Source organism: Macrotis lagotis, chromosome 4 (assembly GCF_037893015.1).
Source record: "Macrotis lagotis isolate mMagLag1 chromosome 4, bilby.v1.9.chrom.fasta, whole genome shotgun sequence".
NCBI lineage: Eukaryota > Metazoa > Chordata > Mammalia > Peramelemorphia > Peramelidae > Macrotis > Macrotis lagotis.
In genome coordinates this window covers 15,335,166-15,351,688 of record NC_133661.1, presented here as the reverse complement: position 1 = coordinate 15,351,688, position 16,523 = coordinate 15,335,166, and the positions used below count along the sequence as shown (strand labels likewise).

Genomic DNA, 16,523 nt, shown 5'->3' with positions numbered 1-16,523 from the left:
TTTGTATTTGTTGTTTTACATAGTATTCAATAGTTTAAAGTCCACAGAAATGTCCCCTGAAAGGTTTCTAATTTAGAAGCAGCATTTCATGTTTGGAATTGGGAAAACTTTTCACTGTACATCTCTCAGAACTCAATATTAATCAGGATAATAGTGTTTCAAGGAAAGAACAGGCAAAGTTGGCTTCAGGGAGAATCTGGAGATTTTTCCAACTTACTAAGAAATCCATACCAGGTAATATCTCTGTTCCTCAGTCTCCCTGTGCATTGAAAAATGCCATGGACTTCTAAGGAATATTATAGTTCTTAATGATTTAAAGACTTAAGTGCTTTGACCTCTCAAGTCATAGTCTATCATTTCTACTATCCAGCTCTGACATCATTTAGACACTCAAAAGTCATCCCTGCCAGGACAGAGTTCATTTCATTCATCACAAAGCAGATAGCTAGCCTAGATGTTGAAGACAGAAATAGGTTATTTAGAGAGAAGTTTAAATAGTATTCATTAATGATAGAGCCAAGTCAATTCAGCTTGGAGACTTTAGGACTGTTAGAAGTTCTCATGTTATTAGTGGACAGTCACTGGGATCACTTTCTTTGAGGTGGTAGAATTAAAATCTTTAGTCAAATTGGGGCTTCAAAAATAGTAATAAGTAAATTTTAGAAAAGAAAAAGACCAGAAATATTTGCAAGATAAGCTCCAGATGAAAACAGAACTGCAATCGCATCCTCAAAAGAGAGGACTCTATTGATACAAAACTCCTCTTGTCATCCACCGACATGCCTATCAATGGCTTGTGTCGTATCTTAAGGGGTCAGAGACTACATATAATCATTTCTGGGTTAATAATAAATGTTTGAGGCAACTTAATAGTGGGACAGTCAATCATTGGTTTCCATCATCGGCCTCTCATAGTGAAGTCTCTTCTCAACAATGATCCATCCAGCATCTTCCACAGTTCTACAGGCAAAGGGCCAAGGACTAAACTTGCACTGGATATGGATGGGGTAGAGAGATTAGAGAAAAATAACCAAGTAATGGGAAATCCCTAAAGCACTGTGATAAAATTATAGCCTATAAAAATTATGGGATAAAATTGCAGAAGAAAATAATTCTGAAACAATCCTAGAGAAGATAACGGCCACAAGAACTACAAGAGTTAATGGAAGGTCTCATTATTTGTTTTAATGAAGAAAGATATAAGGAGTAGAAAAGACAATCCTAGAAAACATGCCAGGAAACATTGAAAAACAATGGGTTTCTTGAGGAAATACAGAAAACTAACTCAAAATTCAATGGCACAATAAAAATAATTTTGCAAAATAGAGACAACATGGAAAAACAAACAAGATTCTGCTATCAGAAGCATCTAGTCTGGAAACCAGGGAATTAAAGGAAAGTTCAAGTTTCATAGAGTTGGCAGGAGAACATGATAAAATCCATAACAAGAATACCTTTGTTCAAGAAACCATAACGGAATATTGTCCAGAAGTATTAGAACTAGAGTCAGAAAGAATACATATCAAGTATCAAGAGTAACCCTTGATATATGTTAGCCAGAAATGTGATTTTCAAGATCCTCAGTTCTCAGGTCAGAGACAAAATATTTCAGAAGAAAACGAATATATGAATGACATGTGGACTTCAATTTCATCCTTTCTATATTGTGCAGATTGGAATGAATGATTTCTACAACCCCTTCTTCCTCTATTATATATAGATGTTTCTATGAATTCATATAACATCAGTCAGAATCAGATCAGGCTCTGTAGTAACTATGATGAAAAAACAGTATATACATGAGATCCCAGAAAGTAAAGATTACTTTTATCAAGAATGTAGTATTTTTAAAAGTTGAACATAGTTCTACCAGGAAATTGTTGTGGTGTTGTTTTTTAAAAAAACACAATTTATATCTACATGTTTTTCCTATTGAAAAAAGTAGAAGTTGAAGGACAGATATAATGGACAAGAGAAACATAAAATAAATTAGCAAGCTTGAATAAATAGTTCAACTTGGGAAGAAAATAGAATAGGAGGAAGCTTTGATGAGGATCAAGGTTTAAGTTAAAAATATTAGGGATAAACATCAATAATGCCAAAATTATAAAAGCTCCAAATCAATAATGATTTAGAGAAATGCAAAGTAAAACAACAGTGAGGTATTATCTCACACCTATTAGATTATCCCAGATGAGAAAAAGGGAAGATGATCAATGTTGGAGAGGTTATGGGAGGATTGGGACATTGATGCATTGCTGATGGAATTGTGAATAGATCCAGTCTTCCTGGAAGGCATTATGGAAGTATGCCCAAAGAACAATAAAACTGTTCATACCCTTTGAACTGGCAATTTCAATTCTCAGATTTTATCCAGAAGAAATTATATAAAAAGGGAAAAGTCCAACATGTTCCAAAATATTCCTAGCACTCTTTTGGTAGTGGCAAATAATTGGAAATTGAGGGGATGCCCATCATGGGAATAGGTAAACAAGTTATGGTACATGAATACTATTGAATATTATTTGTTCTGTAAGAAACAATAAAGAGTCAGACTCTAGAGAACCCTGAAATGACTTATGGGATCTGATGCTGAGCAAAGGGAATAGAGCCAAGAGAGCAATGTACACATCAACAACATTATGAAGTGAACAACATTGATGGAATCAGCTCCTTTTAATAGTCCAGAGAGCCAGGACAACTGCACTTGACTGGCTATGGACTGTATTAGACCCAACCAAAGGAATAAAAACAAAACAAAACACACAGAAAAATAAAAAAAAACAACCCTTACAAATCTGATGAACACTTTATAAAAATAATCTCTTATGTATCTCTTTCCCTTAATCCTAATTCCTCATGCCAAAAATTACATGCAAAATGCTAAACTGACTGTCCCCTGCTGAGGTGAGGGGTGGGGGAAGGGAGGGTGGAGGTAAATTCTGTAAATTTAAAGTATATATGTGTATCTGGATGAAAAGAAATAAATTTTTAAAAATAAATTAAATAGTGATTAATAAATAAAAATATATTAGGGAACCCATGTACTGTATTGTTATCTTTGGGAATTTAAGACAACTCATGGAAAACCATTAACATGTTAGATGAACCTCCCATGGTGAGTGCATGGAAAGATATGGCAAGAAATTGAATAGGATAGAAAAGCCTAGATAAGTTATCATCTGAATCACTGGAAAGCATACCCATGTTGATGACATCATGTATTACTTTCCAAATTGTGTGTTAATATTATTTTGGAGTGGAATGATTATGATTCCTAAATGATAATCATTGTAATGGTGAATAATAACCAAAATTATTGTTTACACTAATACATTTTTAAAATTGTATAGCACATTATATTTTTTAATCATTTTTATGACACATCATTTTATTGGCAAATGAGATCTAGTTCCTTTCAACACTTTTACAGAAAATAAAGGGTTTATCCAGTTAAGTAATATTACTCAAGATGCTATTTATTAGCTAACTTGGTGACTGAGAGCTCTGAATTTGAGGTTATGAATGACCAAATGAAAAAATATCTGTGAAGAACAGCTAAGTTTTGCAATGGAGGGGGAACTGAACCTGAAATCAGGAGGATCTGAGTTCAAATTTGAGCTCAGACACTTACTAATTGCCTAGCTGTGTGACCTCGGGCAAGTTACTTAATCCCATTGCCTTAAATAAATATTTTTTTTAAATGCCTGTTAAACCCATTGCAAACCTAAAAGTGTTATATAAATGTTAGTCCATTATTGTGATGGTGATGATTCATTGTGGTTATTTATTGATAAACTAATTGGTTAAATAATATATAGGTTACACTTACCATACACATATATTATTTCATTGCTAGCACTTCGCTATAGTGGTAGCCATTAGGAAAAAAAGATATTTCTGCCTAGGAATAACCATGTCAGTTGAAAAATACTCTTTCTCGTGATTCATTGAATCACATGAAGAATAAAAAGCAGAGACATAACAGAAATTGTTCGGTTTTTACATGGTGAGGGGCAGAAAGTTGAGAAGACCCAGTTCTATTCATGTCAAAGTCTTGGGGGAGAGTATTGCAGTAACTGGGGATGGTGGCAAATGATAAGTTGGTGGGAGATGTCAGGATCCTGAGTCATCTGGGAAGAACTCAGAAGTCCAAGTGCTTCCCAATGAGTTAGACTAGCAGAGTTCAGATGGCCAGCTGCTGCCCCAGGAAGTACGTCCCCCACACTCTAACTCCTTTAGCTCCCTTCATTGCTTCTGATTGGGGTTTCTATGAGAGAGGGACATGCCTCCCCAACTCCCTCATCCTCCTAAATTTTAGACCCTATTCCTTTGCCTTGTTCCTCCATCATCTACATCCTTATCTTCACCTTCACTGTATCTTGGAGAGGAACTTGAGACTCAAGGGCTAGGTACCATGGTCTTCAGATGAGCCGAGGTTAAAAGTGGATCCTTTCCAAAATCCTCTCCCTTGCCCATTGGCATCTGAGGCATTGCCCTTGTTGTCCTAGTCTTGTTATCACTGTGATGTGGTCAAAGGTCTTTCTCATAATCCATTGATTATTTAGACTCTCTTCACCCCTAAATTATTTGACCTTGTTTCACTAATTTCTTTCAGAACGATGATTAGAGGGTCGGCTAGGTGGCGTAGTGGATAATGCACCGGTCCTGGAGTCAGGAGTATCTGGGTTCAAATCTGTTCTCAGACACTTAATAATTACCTAGCTGTGTGGCCTTGGGAAAGCCACTTAACCCCATTGCCTTGCAAAAAAAAAAAGAACCATTGTTAGTCTCTAAAGAATTTCACCATCTGCTATTCACTTCCACTTTGTGTTAACTACTGAATACAAAACAACCATGCTATATATAGTCCTTGCCTCTCTCTCCCAGGATAAAATATAAGCTCCTTGAAGGCAAGGACTATTTAATTTGTGTATTTACATTCCCAGTACCAAACAGAGGTCCTGGCACTTTGGGATTAACTAATTATTTGGTGGTCTCTTTGTTTCAGAAGCACGGTTTGAATCTTAGGCTTCCTAACTCATCCGGTGCTTTTAACCCTAAAAATCATTTTGAATATTGATTCTATCTTGCCTAATTATGACCATATATTAAATGAGTTCTTCAAAGGCAAGGATCATTGTTTTTTAATATCCCAGAAGTTTCACAGGGCAAATTATATATTTAGAGGCATATTGATTACTGGTGAAGCTAGTTTAAATGAGGATTATTAACTCATTAAATGTGGAAGAGGCACAAATGCCTGCAAAATCAGGAAAATTGCCACCAGGAAGACAAGTTTGCAGCTTCTATCTTTCATGTCCTGAATGGGAAGAAAACATGTGAAAGGGAAGGTCCTGTTACAAACCAATGGGTTGTGTCTGTCTATGAACATGAAAGGGTTGTAGGTCCTTTACTCTCACTGTCTAACTCCTTTTTTGATTGAGGACAGTTCTCAGTTTAACCAGTTGGCTTCTGTTTTGTTCCCACATGTATGCTACCTGATTACCCGATTCCCACTTCTTCTCTGTTCGCATTTCCCTTTGGTGATACAGAGAAGTACCTGAAACTGATGATGAGAGAGCCTGGGCCCAAAGCCAAAGCAGCTTTGGTTGTGTGCTCTGGAAGAAAGAATCTTCTTCATTGAGTCAAGGATCTTAGAGAATTTTAAATGAGATCCTATGTAAGGAATATTTATGAAGTACCATAGAACTCATTATCTTTCCCCTTAAAACTTCCCAAACTTTTCTATTACAGTCAAGTACACCACCATGCTCCCAGACTCAAAATATAGGTGTCACTCTGAACTTTACATTAAACTCATTGTAGAGATCCTATCTGTATCTAAATTTGTTATTTCTATTATCACATCTTTCATGTACATCTCTCCATGAACACTAGGGGAAGCTAGGTGGTACAGTGGTTAGCCCTAATCTTGGAGTCAGGAATCCGACCTCAGATGCTTGCCACTTACTAGCTATGTGAGCTTGGCCAAGTCACTGAACCCTGACTGCCTCATATCCAAGCCCATCTCCAGTCATCCTGATTCATATCTGGCTACTGGTCCCAGATGGCTCTGGAGGAGAAAGCGAGTCTCCCCTCCATCAAATCCAATTCATGTGATTATCATGGCATCACTGTGGTCTTTGTTGTGTATACTGCCATTAGCCTGGAACAGATCTTCACCATTGGACTATTTCAGTAGCCTTCTGATTGACTCTCCTGCCTCCCCCATTTCATTAATTCCTCACTCGGCTCCTAATACAATTTTCCAATAGCATCACTCTAGCCAAGTCACCACCATCCCACTCAATAAACTCTGGAGCACCCCAGTACCTCCAAACTCAAATATAAAAGCCTTTATTTTTCAATTTAAGTCCCTTCAAACTAGGTCCATTTGTACCTTTCCAAGTCTTTCTATATTGACTATTCATCCCCAATCTGTGGCAGAATCTTCTAAGCTGAAGTAGATCATCTCAGCCACAGTTGGACACATGAGACATTGACCCCAAAATAGTGGTGTCATTGTGGTCCTCTTCAAGAATGAAGGGAAACAACAAACCAAGTCTTATTATTTTCCCCCCATCTCCCATACCTTTTCATTGACTTGTCTCTTTGCTGGAATTTTCTCCTTCCTCACTTCTGATTTTTGGTTTTCTGGCTTCCTTTAAAACTCAACTCAAATCCTCCCTCAGTCAGGAGGCTTTTCCTGGTGTCCCATTCTACCCTCGTAGACTATTACTATCCCTCTGATTTTAACTTTCATTTTACATATTATGTATCTCATTGAATGATATATGACACGTAAGCTCAGATAAGCAGAAATGATATGTCATGAACTGGGTTAAGCAAAAAGCCTCTCCACTGTCATTGTGGACATAAGATGGTCATTTGATTTTGTTGGACAAGAGAGAATAATCTGGAGGTACAAAAAATGAATTGAAAAACTTTCTATTTGAGTCATCTCCAGGACACTGAATTTAGTCACCCTGACAAGAAAAAATAGGATGGAGTAAATTCTTATGGTTACACAAGTGATCTTAAAATCTTTAGCTCACAGTTCTGGAGCTATATATACATATATACATACATATATGTATATAAAACTTACGATCACAGAATCATATAAAATTAATACTGATAGGAATAGATAGGGGTCCAAATGAATTATTTCTCATTCATTCTGGCTTCTGATTCCATTAAACCTACTCTTTCCAAAATTGTCAAAGATCTCTTAGTTGCAAAATCCAATGTCCTTTATTCGATCTTTCTCTTTTGATCTCAGCCACCTTTAACATTATCAAACACTCTCTCCTCCTTGATATCTTTCTGGATTTCCACCTGCCTATCTAACTGCTCCTCAGTCTTCTTTACTGAATTCTTATTCTGATCATACCCATTAACCATAGGTGCATCCTGGACTCTCTTCTCTTCTCTCTCTATGCTATTTCCTTTGGTGATCTCATCAGCTCTTGTAAATTTAATTACCATCTCTATGTTGATTATCAAATTTATCATCAATGTATGTAAAACATAACTGATTATCTTTCCCTTAGAGCTTTTCACCCTTACCCTATCTCTCCATCCCCTATTGCTGTAGAGGGCAACAACATCTTCTCAGTCCCCCAGACCTGAAACCTAGGAGTCATTCTGGATTCTTTACCATCTTTCACCCCCTCATGTCCAAGTTGCTGCCAAGGCCTGGCATCTTGTACCTTTTCTTTAATAAATCCCCTTCTCTCCTCCAATATTGTTCTCACCCTTCTGCAGGCCCTAATCATCTCAATACTGCACTATTGCAGTAGTCAACTGGTGGGTCTGCTGCCTCAAGTCTCTACCCAATTTGAGCCATTTTTCATTCTGTCATTAAAATGATTTTTCTAAAGTACAATTTTGAACATAGCACAATTTAATAAACTCTAATTGCTCTCCTTACCATTCAGATCAAATACAAGATCCTCAAGGCCCTTCATAAGTTTTCTCCTACCTTTCCTAATCTTATTATGCCCCATTGTTATTCTCCGATTCAGTGATACTGTCTCCTGGCTGTTCCAATTATAAATCTCTCCATTCTTTGGCACTGGGTACTTCTAATTGTTCTTCGTGCCTGGATATACAACTTACGTGTATATTCATGTGCACATATATGTGAATATTTTTATGTATATATGGATGGATGTGTGAATGTAACCACAAATAGTGTGTTTATATTCCTGTTATAGATATGTGTAGTCAAACAAAAACCAACTTTCTACATTGGTCTTACACAAACATGACCAGATGCCATGGTATAGGGACAGAAGAGGACTAATTTTGTAGTCACAGTTTACTGCAGGAAAATATGGCTTCTACAAATAGCAGTCTATGTGACTTTGGGGAAGCTCTTTAATTTTTCTCAATTTCAGCATTCTGATCTATGAAATCCGAGTTTGACTTGCTGGCCTCTGAGATCCCTTGGAGCTCTGACTATTCTCCCATGTGAAACCACAAATGTCTACTTTAAATATGTTTAGCTATTAGTCTTAAGTCATTTAATATACAATTTTTAATTTAGCATAAGAATGTAATTGTGTGACTGGCCAATAGAGTTGATTCCTGTCATTTCAATAAGTGGATTCCTTAACAGGGAGAACATCTTTCAGTAAGTCATTTTTGGTTGTTTTTCTCAGTTTCTTATGCTATTTTCAATTGCCATATATTATGCTTCATAGTTATCCTTGGGCTGAAAAGAGCTCATTGGATGGACCCGGGTACCGCTTTCTCGATAGAGAGAAGAGCTGGATACTGAAGAACCTTCCAGTTTGGGTTCCAACTCCCCAATAACCAGTCTTTCATATGAAATGGAGATGTGACCTCCTTTTTTCTCTTTTCTTTCAGGGATTCCATTTGCACTGTCTATATTGAAGTCCTTCCTCCAAATAACCAGAGCCCTCCACGCTTCCCACAGCTGATGTACAGCCTTGAAGTCAGTGAAGCCATGAGGATTGGGGCAGTTTTGTTGAATCTCCAGGTATGAAGTTTGAAATCCAGTTAATAAATAATCCGTTGTTCCTAAATGAAAGACATTCATTGATAGTGCTTTCTAGGTAGTAGTGGATAAACTGCTGAATTCAAAGTCTTACTTGTCTCATCTTCTCAAATCACTTATTCTCGCTAGACCTCGATTTGTCTGTAAAATAAAGGGGTTCTATCCAGTGATTGCTAATATTTTATAGCTATATTTGATCCTATGGCCTAGAAGATGCATGGATCTGATGCATGCCCATGGCTTTTAAAAAATGTGAAAGTGTGTTAACTGACACGGAATGGAAATGCAGCCCTGAGACTAGCTCTGTAATCATGTGGGTGAAGTGTTTCACAGTCATTTCGCTCTGCTGATCGTGACCACTGTCAAACTGCTCCAACCACAGTAGGAGTCTGCTTCAATCACTGCAGGAAAGATCACAGGGTTTGTAAAAACAAATATTTTCTTTTTATTGCACATAGATTGCTGACCTTCATGTTTAAAAGTTGAACCACCGTTGGACTGAATCTGGGTCACTTTGTACTCATAATAAAAACTGTAGGAAAAAATGGCAGGCTAAGGAAACCTCCCATCTAGCCCCATCTTTGCCCTGGATGAGTCCTAGGGTTTCAAGCACATCTTAATCTCAAAGTTCTCCATCAGTAACAAGAGAATTTTGAGTTCCAGAATCTCTAGATTGCTCCTAGTTCTAACATTCCATAGCTTAATACTCTATATTCTCTGGTTATGTTCAGTCTTGTAAGGACCCAGCTGCCAATCTGGATTTTTCTGGTTTTCACTTCTATGCTTATAATTCCCACTAAAGTCTTCCTTCCTTCCTTCTTCCTTCTTTTTCTTTCTTTCCTTCTCTCTCCCCTTCTTCACTTCGTCCCTCCCTCCTTTCCTCCCTATCTTTTTCTTTCTTCTTCCTTGCTCTCCCTTCCTATCATTTTTCTTATTTCTTCCTTTGCTTTTCTTTCCTGACTGAGTCTCCCTCTTTTTCTCAGCAGGATGTGCAGAGGTCACAGAGAACAGCCCCAACCCCTGCCAATAAAGATGAAAACCCAGGAGTTTACTGAGTTTACTTACTCCATGGGATGTAACCCCTGGGATGGTTCTTCTCTCCTTAGGCACTCTCATAATCCCACTCTACCACGGGAACTCACTGAATTAGTGCTAGACTGTTTCACATGTGATCAGTAAGCTCACCTCAGGTCAGGACTTTACAGTGTGTATCATCATGCCTGGCTTCATCCAAGCTGTAAAAATAAAATCCAAGTCCTTTGTTATGAAGGCTTTCTCAGCTCTGACACTGTCCATCTAAGATGCCTTCCTGGCTTTGATATTGTTTATTCTAAGCCCCAACCTCACAACACTGACATTCTATTTTTTATCAAGTAGAATTTCTCCCAATTCTCACATTCATTATTCTGATATCCTTTTTAAGTTCTAGCATTCTATTTTTTAAGGTTCTTCTGGTATTCTAAGGATCTTATAACTCTTACATTCCAAAATCTAATGTATCTTTCTGTCCTGCCATGTTCTGAAGATCAGTTGATTGGTATCAAGTGTGGACTTACTTCTTTTTTTTAAGTTTTTTAAATTTATTTAAGTCAATGGGGTTAAGTGACTTGCCCAAGGTCACATACCTAGGCAATTATTGTTTGAGGGCAGATTTGAACTCAGGTCCTCCTGACTCTAAGGCTGGAGCTCTATCAGCTATGCCACCTACCTGCCCCTTCTTAATGAGTATTCTGTCTCTTTTCCCCTTTTCCCCTCCCCCCTCTCTCTCCATATATATATGTAATTATGTGTGTGTATATATATATATATATTTGTACATGTATATAGATAGATATAGATATATATCTGTATTCTGTATTCTTCTAATTTTTCCCTTCAGCCTTATTAGATTCACTCCAGCTCTGATATTTGACTTTTCAAAGATTCTTCAAATATTGCTGCTTTATGTTCCAAACAGGGATGTTTAGAGATGTCTCTCGATATAAAGTTATAGAGCCCCAGCTCTATAAGCGCAAATCTTATTTCTCTATTCAGATCCTCATCTATAGATAACTATAAGGAGGGAGTACTAAAGAGAGCAACACGTAGAGAGTTGATACCAAGTTTTCTAGATAGAGCTAGATTCTAGATTTCTAGAGATTTTTAGATAAAAGCATAAGTCTAGATACAGAGGTGTCATTTGTCTCTCTTCTTCCTTGATTGTCAAATACTAGGAAACTGGCATCAAAGATTTTTTGGAGCCTAAGTATTTACCTTCTTGTATCCACCCAATTGCTTGGTATCAGGTTTGTGCTTACTTCTTTATAAGGACTCTCCCTCTATTCTCCCTTTCTTCCCTTTCTTCTTCCTTCCCTCTGTATGTATATATAGAAAGATAATATATATAAAAATATATAAAGATAATATACATAAATTATATGATATATAAAGATAATATAAATATATAGATAACATACATAATAAATAACAATAATATATAACATATATAAACATAATATAAACATACTAAATAAATATATGAAGATAATATGTGTATAAAATATTTATAAAGATAATATAAATGTAAGGATAATATATAAAGACTATATAAAGATAATATAATATATAAGGATAATAAAGAAAATATACATATAAAGATTATATATAATATATAAAGATAATATAAATTTATAAAGATAATATATGAAGACAATATATATAAAATATATAAAGCTAATATATGTGTTCATAGACATACACATGAGTGTATCCACACTTCTATCTCTATTTCGATATACAAAAAAGGTAGATAGATAGACAGACAGACACACATGCACTAAAGAGAAACCAACCTAAGAGGTCAATAGAGGAAACATTGTGCTAGTGTCATCTGATATATTGTCATTTCTTTCCCAAATCCATTTCAGCACCTGCCTTTCATGTGTGGGACAGTAAATGTAAGAGGGCAGGATCAAACAAAGTCATTGTTCTGTGGCTATTAATCCCAAAGTCCGAAGTTTCTGATCCTAAGGAGTTTTTTTTCAGACAAAGCCTGAAAGAATCAGAATCATCTCAACCCCTATGAGGGCCTATTAATGTAGCTCCTAGAATTACAAATGTTCCATTCCTTCTTCTCGCCTGTGGAATAAAAAACAAACTCCTTTACCTGGATTTCAAGGCCTTGTACAGTCAGACTCCAAGCCCACTTTGCAGCCCGTAGTGTTCCCTAGTCATATCCTGTGCTCCCCTCACTCAGCCCATTCACCCAGTGGTATAAAGTATACTCACAGACCCCAGACTCACAGTGATGGAGATGAGAAAGACTTTAGAGTTCCCTCTAGGTCAACACCTTGTTTTACATATTAAAAACAGATACCTAAAGAGGTTAAGCTACCTATCCAAGTTCACATGGGTGTTAAGGGTCAGAATCAAGATTTGAATTCACATCCCTTGTCTGCAAATTCAGTGCTTCTTTTTCACCTCTGCTTTGATTTCCCTCTTTGGTCATACCTTCTGATCTCTTTCTCATTCTTCAAGGTACAATCTAGATGCCATTTCTTCCCTGAAGCTTTATCTAACTCCTCCTTCCTTTGAAAGTTCTATTTCCCCTTTGAGATTTTGCTAAAATGCTTTCCTAGGACCTGTTCTTTTTATATATCCCCCCATCTCCATTATCTGATAAACTCCTTCAGAAAAAAGGGACGCATATATATACATCTTTATATAAATCCCACTGTTTTGAGAATAATAGGATCTTAATAAACATTTATTAAATTGAATTCAAAGAAAGTAGCATAGCATGTTAGTGAATGCCAAAGTTAATTTAGTGCCTTGCAAAGCACTTACAATATATCATGTCATCGAATTGTCAGTCAGTTGGCATTAATTAAATACTGGTGAAACAATTTCCTGCTCTCAAGTTACTTACAATCTAATCAAAGGAAGTTGAAAGGGGGTGGGGTGGGGAAATAAGCAGTGAGGCTCAGGTGGAAAATGAAGAGCGGGCTGGCTCTTGCCCCCTCCTTTATTGGAGGTTTGAGAGCACCTTCTCCATCTTCCAGTCAGAGAACAGGTGAGGTACGCATCCTGAAGCTGATTCAGTTTTGCAGAAGGATGAAGATTCTTGGAGGGGGGGGATGACTGAGAAGTCCACACCATTAAACTTCAGAACAATCCTATTAGGTAGGTGCTGATATGATTCCAAGTTTAAAGATGGAACAGGTAAGGCTGTGGAGGTAACAGTGACTTGCCCAGTTCACACAATAATGAGCACTGAATTCAGGGCTAGGAGAGATGTGGTCATTTGTCACTAGTGTGACATCAGGAACATGCCCTCACCTCTCCGGACTGCAGTGTCCTGTCTTTGAAAACAAAATGGTCAGAGCAGATGACTTCAGAGGTCTCTTCTCATATCCTCTCTATTGAACAAAGAGATCATATTTGTATAAAAGCATAATCTGATATTTTTTTACAGTTGCCACAAATCACAGATAAAGAGGTAAAGCAGCAGGAAGGAACCAGGACTGAAACCCAGGTCAGGACACTACCGAACTGTGGAACCCTGGGGAAGTCAGGAAATGGTAGAATTTTCAGGTTGAAAGGTCCATTAGTTGCCTCTTCATCCACCCTTTATTTGAAAAAGAATTCCTTCTCCATCATTCCAAGGTGCGCTTGGATGCTTTTGGAAGGGTTCGACCACTACTTCCTGACATAGTCTGTCCGTAGCACTTTGGGGCCTCCCTACCATCAAGACTGTTTCCCTCTCTCTCATCATTTAGAAAAGGGATACCATTTCTTGTACTACATACTTTTGAGCCTTGATTTGAAAAAAAAAGAACTTTGTTATCTTAAAACACAGAATAAAAGTGAATTCAGAAAGCAGTAGGAAAAACCAATAATAGTTGAATAATCTTAAGGAAAGGAGATGAGTGGAAAGAAAACTCTTTTCCCCAGGCCCAGCACATCTATGGCACTGAAGCTAAGAAAATAGTTAAGATGACATGTCTATTGAACCTTTGTCCCCTTTGTGGAAGGATGAGAAAGAGTGATGATTGCTGCAGGTCGCTTCTATTAGGAAGAGCCAGGAGAGCTTATCAAGTCATTTTTTTGGAGGCCACCACACACCCCCTCTCATTCACGAGGCACCGAGATTGAATTTGAACCAGTGAACCCCAAGTTGAAAAGCTTCTATCAAATTACTCATCCAGAGACCTTGGATAATAGGCACCATTAGAGCTACGGAAAACTGCCTAAAATAAGGACCACCAGCTCCTTTGTCTGCTCATTGGTACGCTGCCATCTTCAGACTCTTCACTGGTCCATTTAGACCACAGGTGCTTATGGGACCTTGTTTCCAAAAGAGGGAGGGGCAGGCTAGGCCTCTTTGGAAGAAAATCGAAGTGCTTATTTTGGACAGCTCTTAGTGTTTTCTTTTTTCTGTTTTCCCTTTAATGTGCTGTCACACACACACACACACACACACACACACACACACACACGCACACCCCTATTTATTCCAGAAAATAAATTGGGTCTGTTTGATTTTCTTCACTGTAACATCATATTGTTTGGCCTGGTTATAATGCCCTGGGAAGGATGGCATCCTATTGAGCACAAGAGAATCAGATGGCTGGGTTCTCCAAATGGGTCACCCCACAGAGTGGAGCAGGTGAGATTTCCTCTTAGAGTCGGCTCACAGTTAACTCTTTATCACCAGAGTGCCAGTCTCAAGATGAGAAAAACCTGAATTTGAGTTCTGTCTCTGACAGGAAAATAGGATTATTGATGAAGGTCAGGAAGGAATCTCAACAGTCCTCTAGTCCAATCCTCTCATTTTACAGATAAGGAAATTGAGAGTGAGAAAGATTAAAAGGCTTGTATAGAGGTACACAGGGAGTAAAGAACTGTTTTTATCCACCACCTCCTTTCCTGACTGTGTACTCCCTTATCAGAAATTCAGAGTTGAATCAGAACCCTCAGCATGAATTTCTGTCTTGTTCTTGGGCGTGGAGATGATAGCTGTCATAAGTCTTTGGATATGTGGAGACAAATGTCACATCATTTCATTTCTGTTCTGCTCCCCATCTAAAGCTACCTTCTAATAGGAAACCACCAAGCCAGTGATATAAGGCAGGTATTCTGAAAGCATGGGAGGCACAAAGGTAGTTTTGATTGGTTGAAGACTTAATTATGCCCTCTTAAACAAGGAACCTGAAAGGCACCTAAAGAGGAGAGGAAATGAATATAGTGTCTGAAATGGTGTCCAAGCACCTCATCTAATTTATTGTCATACATTCTCTCCTTATTTCTGCCTTTCACAATCTTTCTTCAAAACTGAACTAGTTATCACTAGTTATCACCCCTCTTTGAAATCTTCCCTCAGTCCCACCCCCATCCACCCAGTTAAAAAGTCTGCTCTCCCTCATCACCTTTTTCCCTAGTAAAATTTAAAAATCTCTCCTTGACTCCCATCAGCCCCTCTTGTTCTTAGAGACTTGCCTATAAGAATGCCTTTGGGAGGCTGGCTCACATGGAGTTCTGATCCTCAAGAAAATGTCAGATTTTTAGGGGCAGATCCTCTTTCCTTTTTCATCTTTGTATCTGAAACACACAGCTCAGTACTTTAGATGTTGTCCAGACATAATAAATGTTTATTGAATTAAATTATCAAGAGTTTCTAGTTATGGTCTTGAAGAGATGAGTAGGAAATGTTATGTTCAGGTCTTAAACCTTCCAAGGGTCATTATGAAACAAGTCCATGCCATATTCAACAGAGCTTATTTTAGGAGGGTCAGGACCATTAAAAATGTGACTTTTCTTACTGTCAACCATTGGTTATTCATGAAAATAGGAAAGATTTGCCAGACACGTCAGAGCTGCTGACACGGTAGAACTTGGACATCTTAGATATCTCATCTGATTGAGCTTCTCTGAAAGAATGTCAGCTTTTTCTGTTTCATCCTTTTGTTGATAATACTTTGGATAAATAATATGTTCCTGAGACTAATTGCATGGTAGGGACTTAATAAATGCTATTTGATTGAATGATTACAAGAAGACCATAGTTTACATGGTCCACCTCACTTACCAGAGAATAGTGGTCTCTGTGTCCAGTTCAACTTTTTATGCAAAGAAAAGAAAGTAATTCATTAATAGACTATTACTTTGAACCCTTTGCCATCTGGTAGAAAGAGCATTGGATAAGAAGCCAGGAAACCAGGATTTGTGTTTTACATCTAGGACAGATTAATTGAGTGACCTTGGACAAGTCATTTTATTGTTCATCCTCTGATCCTTCTGTTTCATGCTTCTCCATAGTCTCATCCTCTGTGGTTTGAGAACAAGAAAGGGGAAAATCTTATTTTATCAGGGGGCCAGATTGTGTCTAAGAAGATCCCAACAAAAGATATATGTACAAATTTGTGAACACACAAACATAAGAACATACATGTGTATGTGTGGATAAACCATGTCCAGTGGTTGCAAATTCATATGTGCATGTATGTGTATAAACATG

General features: G+C 37.6%; 1 protein-coding gene across 3 annotated transcripts in view; it reads left to right on the top strand.

Annotated features, from left to right (window-relative positions):
- Positions 1-16,523, top strand: part of PCDH15 (protocadherin related 15) — a 2,110,989-nt gene that overhangs the window by 1,739,454 nt on the left and 355,012 nt on the right. For all 3 annotated transcript variants that reach the window (XM_074232276.1, XM_074232274.1, XM_074232275.1), the window contains one exon: positions 8,878-9,010. In XM_074232276.1, the coding sequence (XP_074088377.1) occupies positions 8,878-9,010 (133 nt within the window). The remainder of the gene's footprint in view (positions 1-8,877; positions 9,011-16,523) is intronic.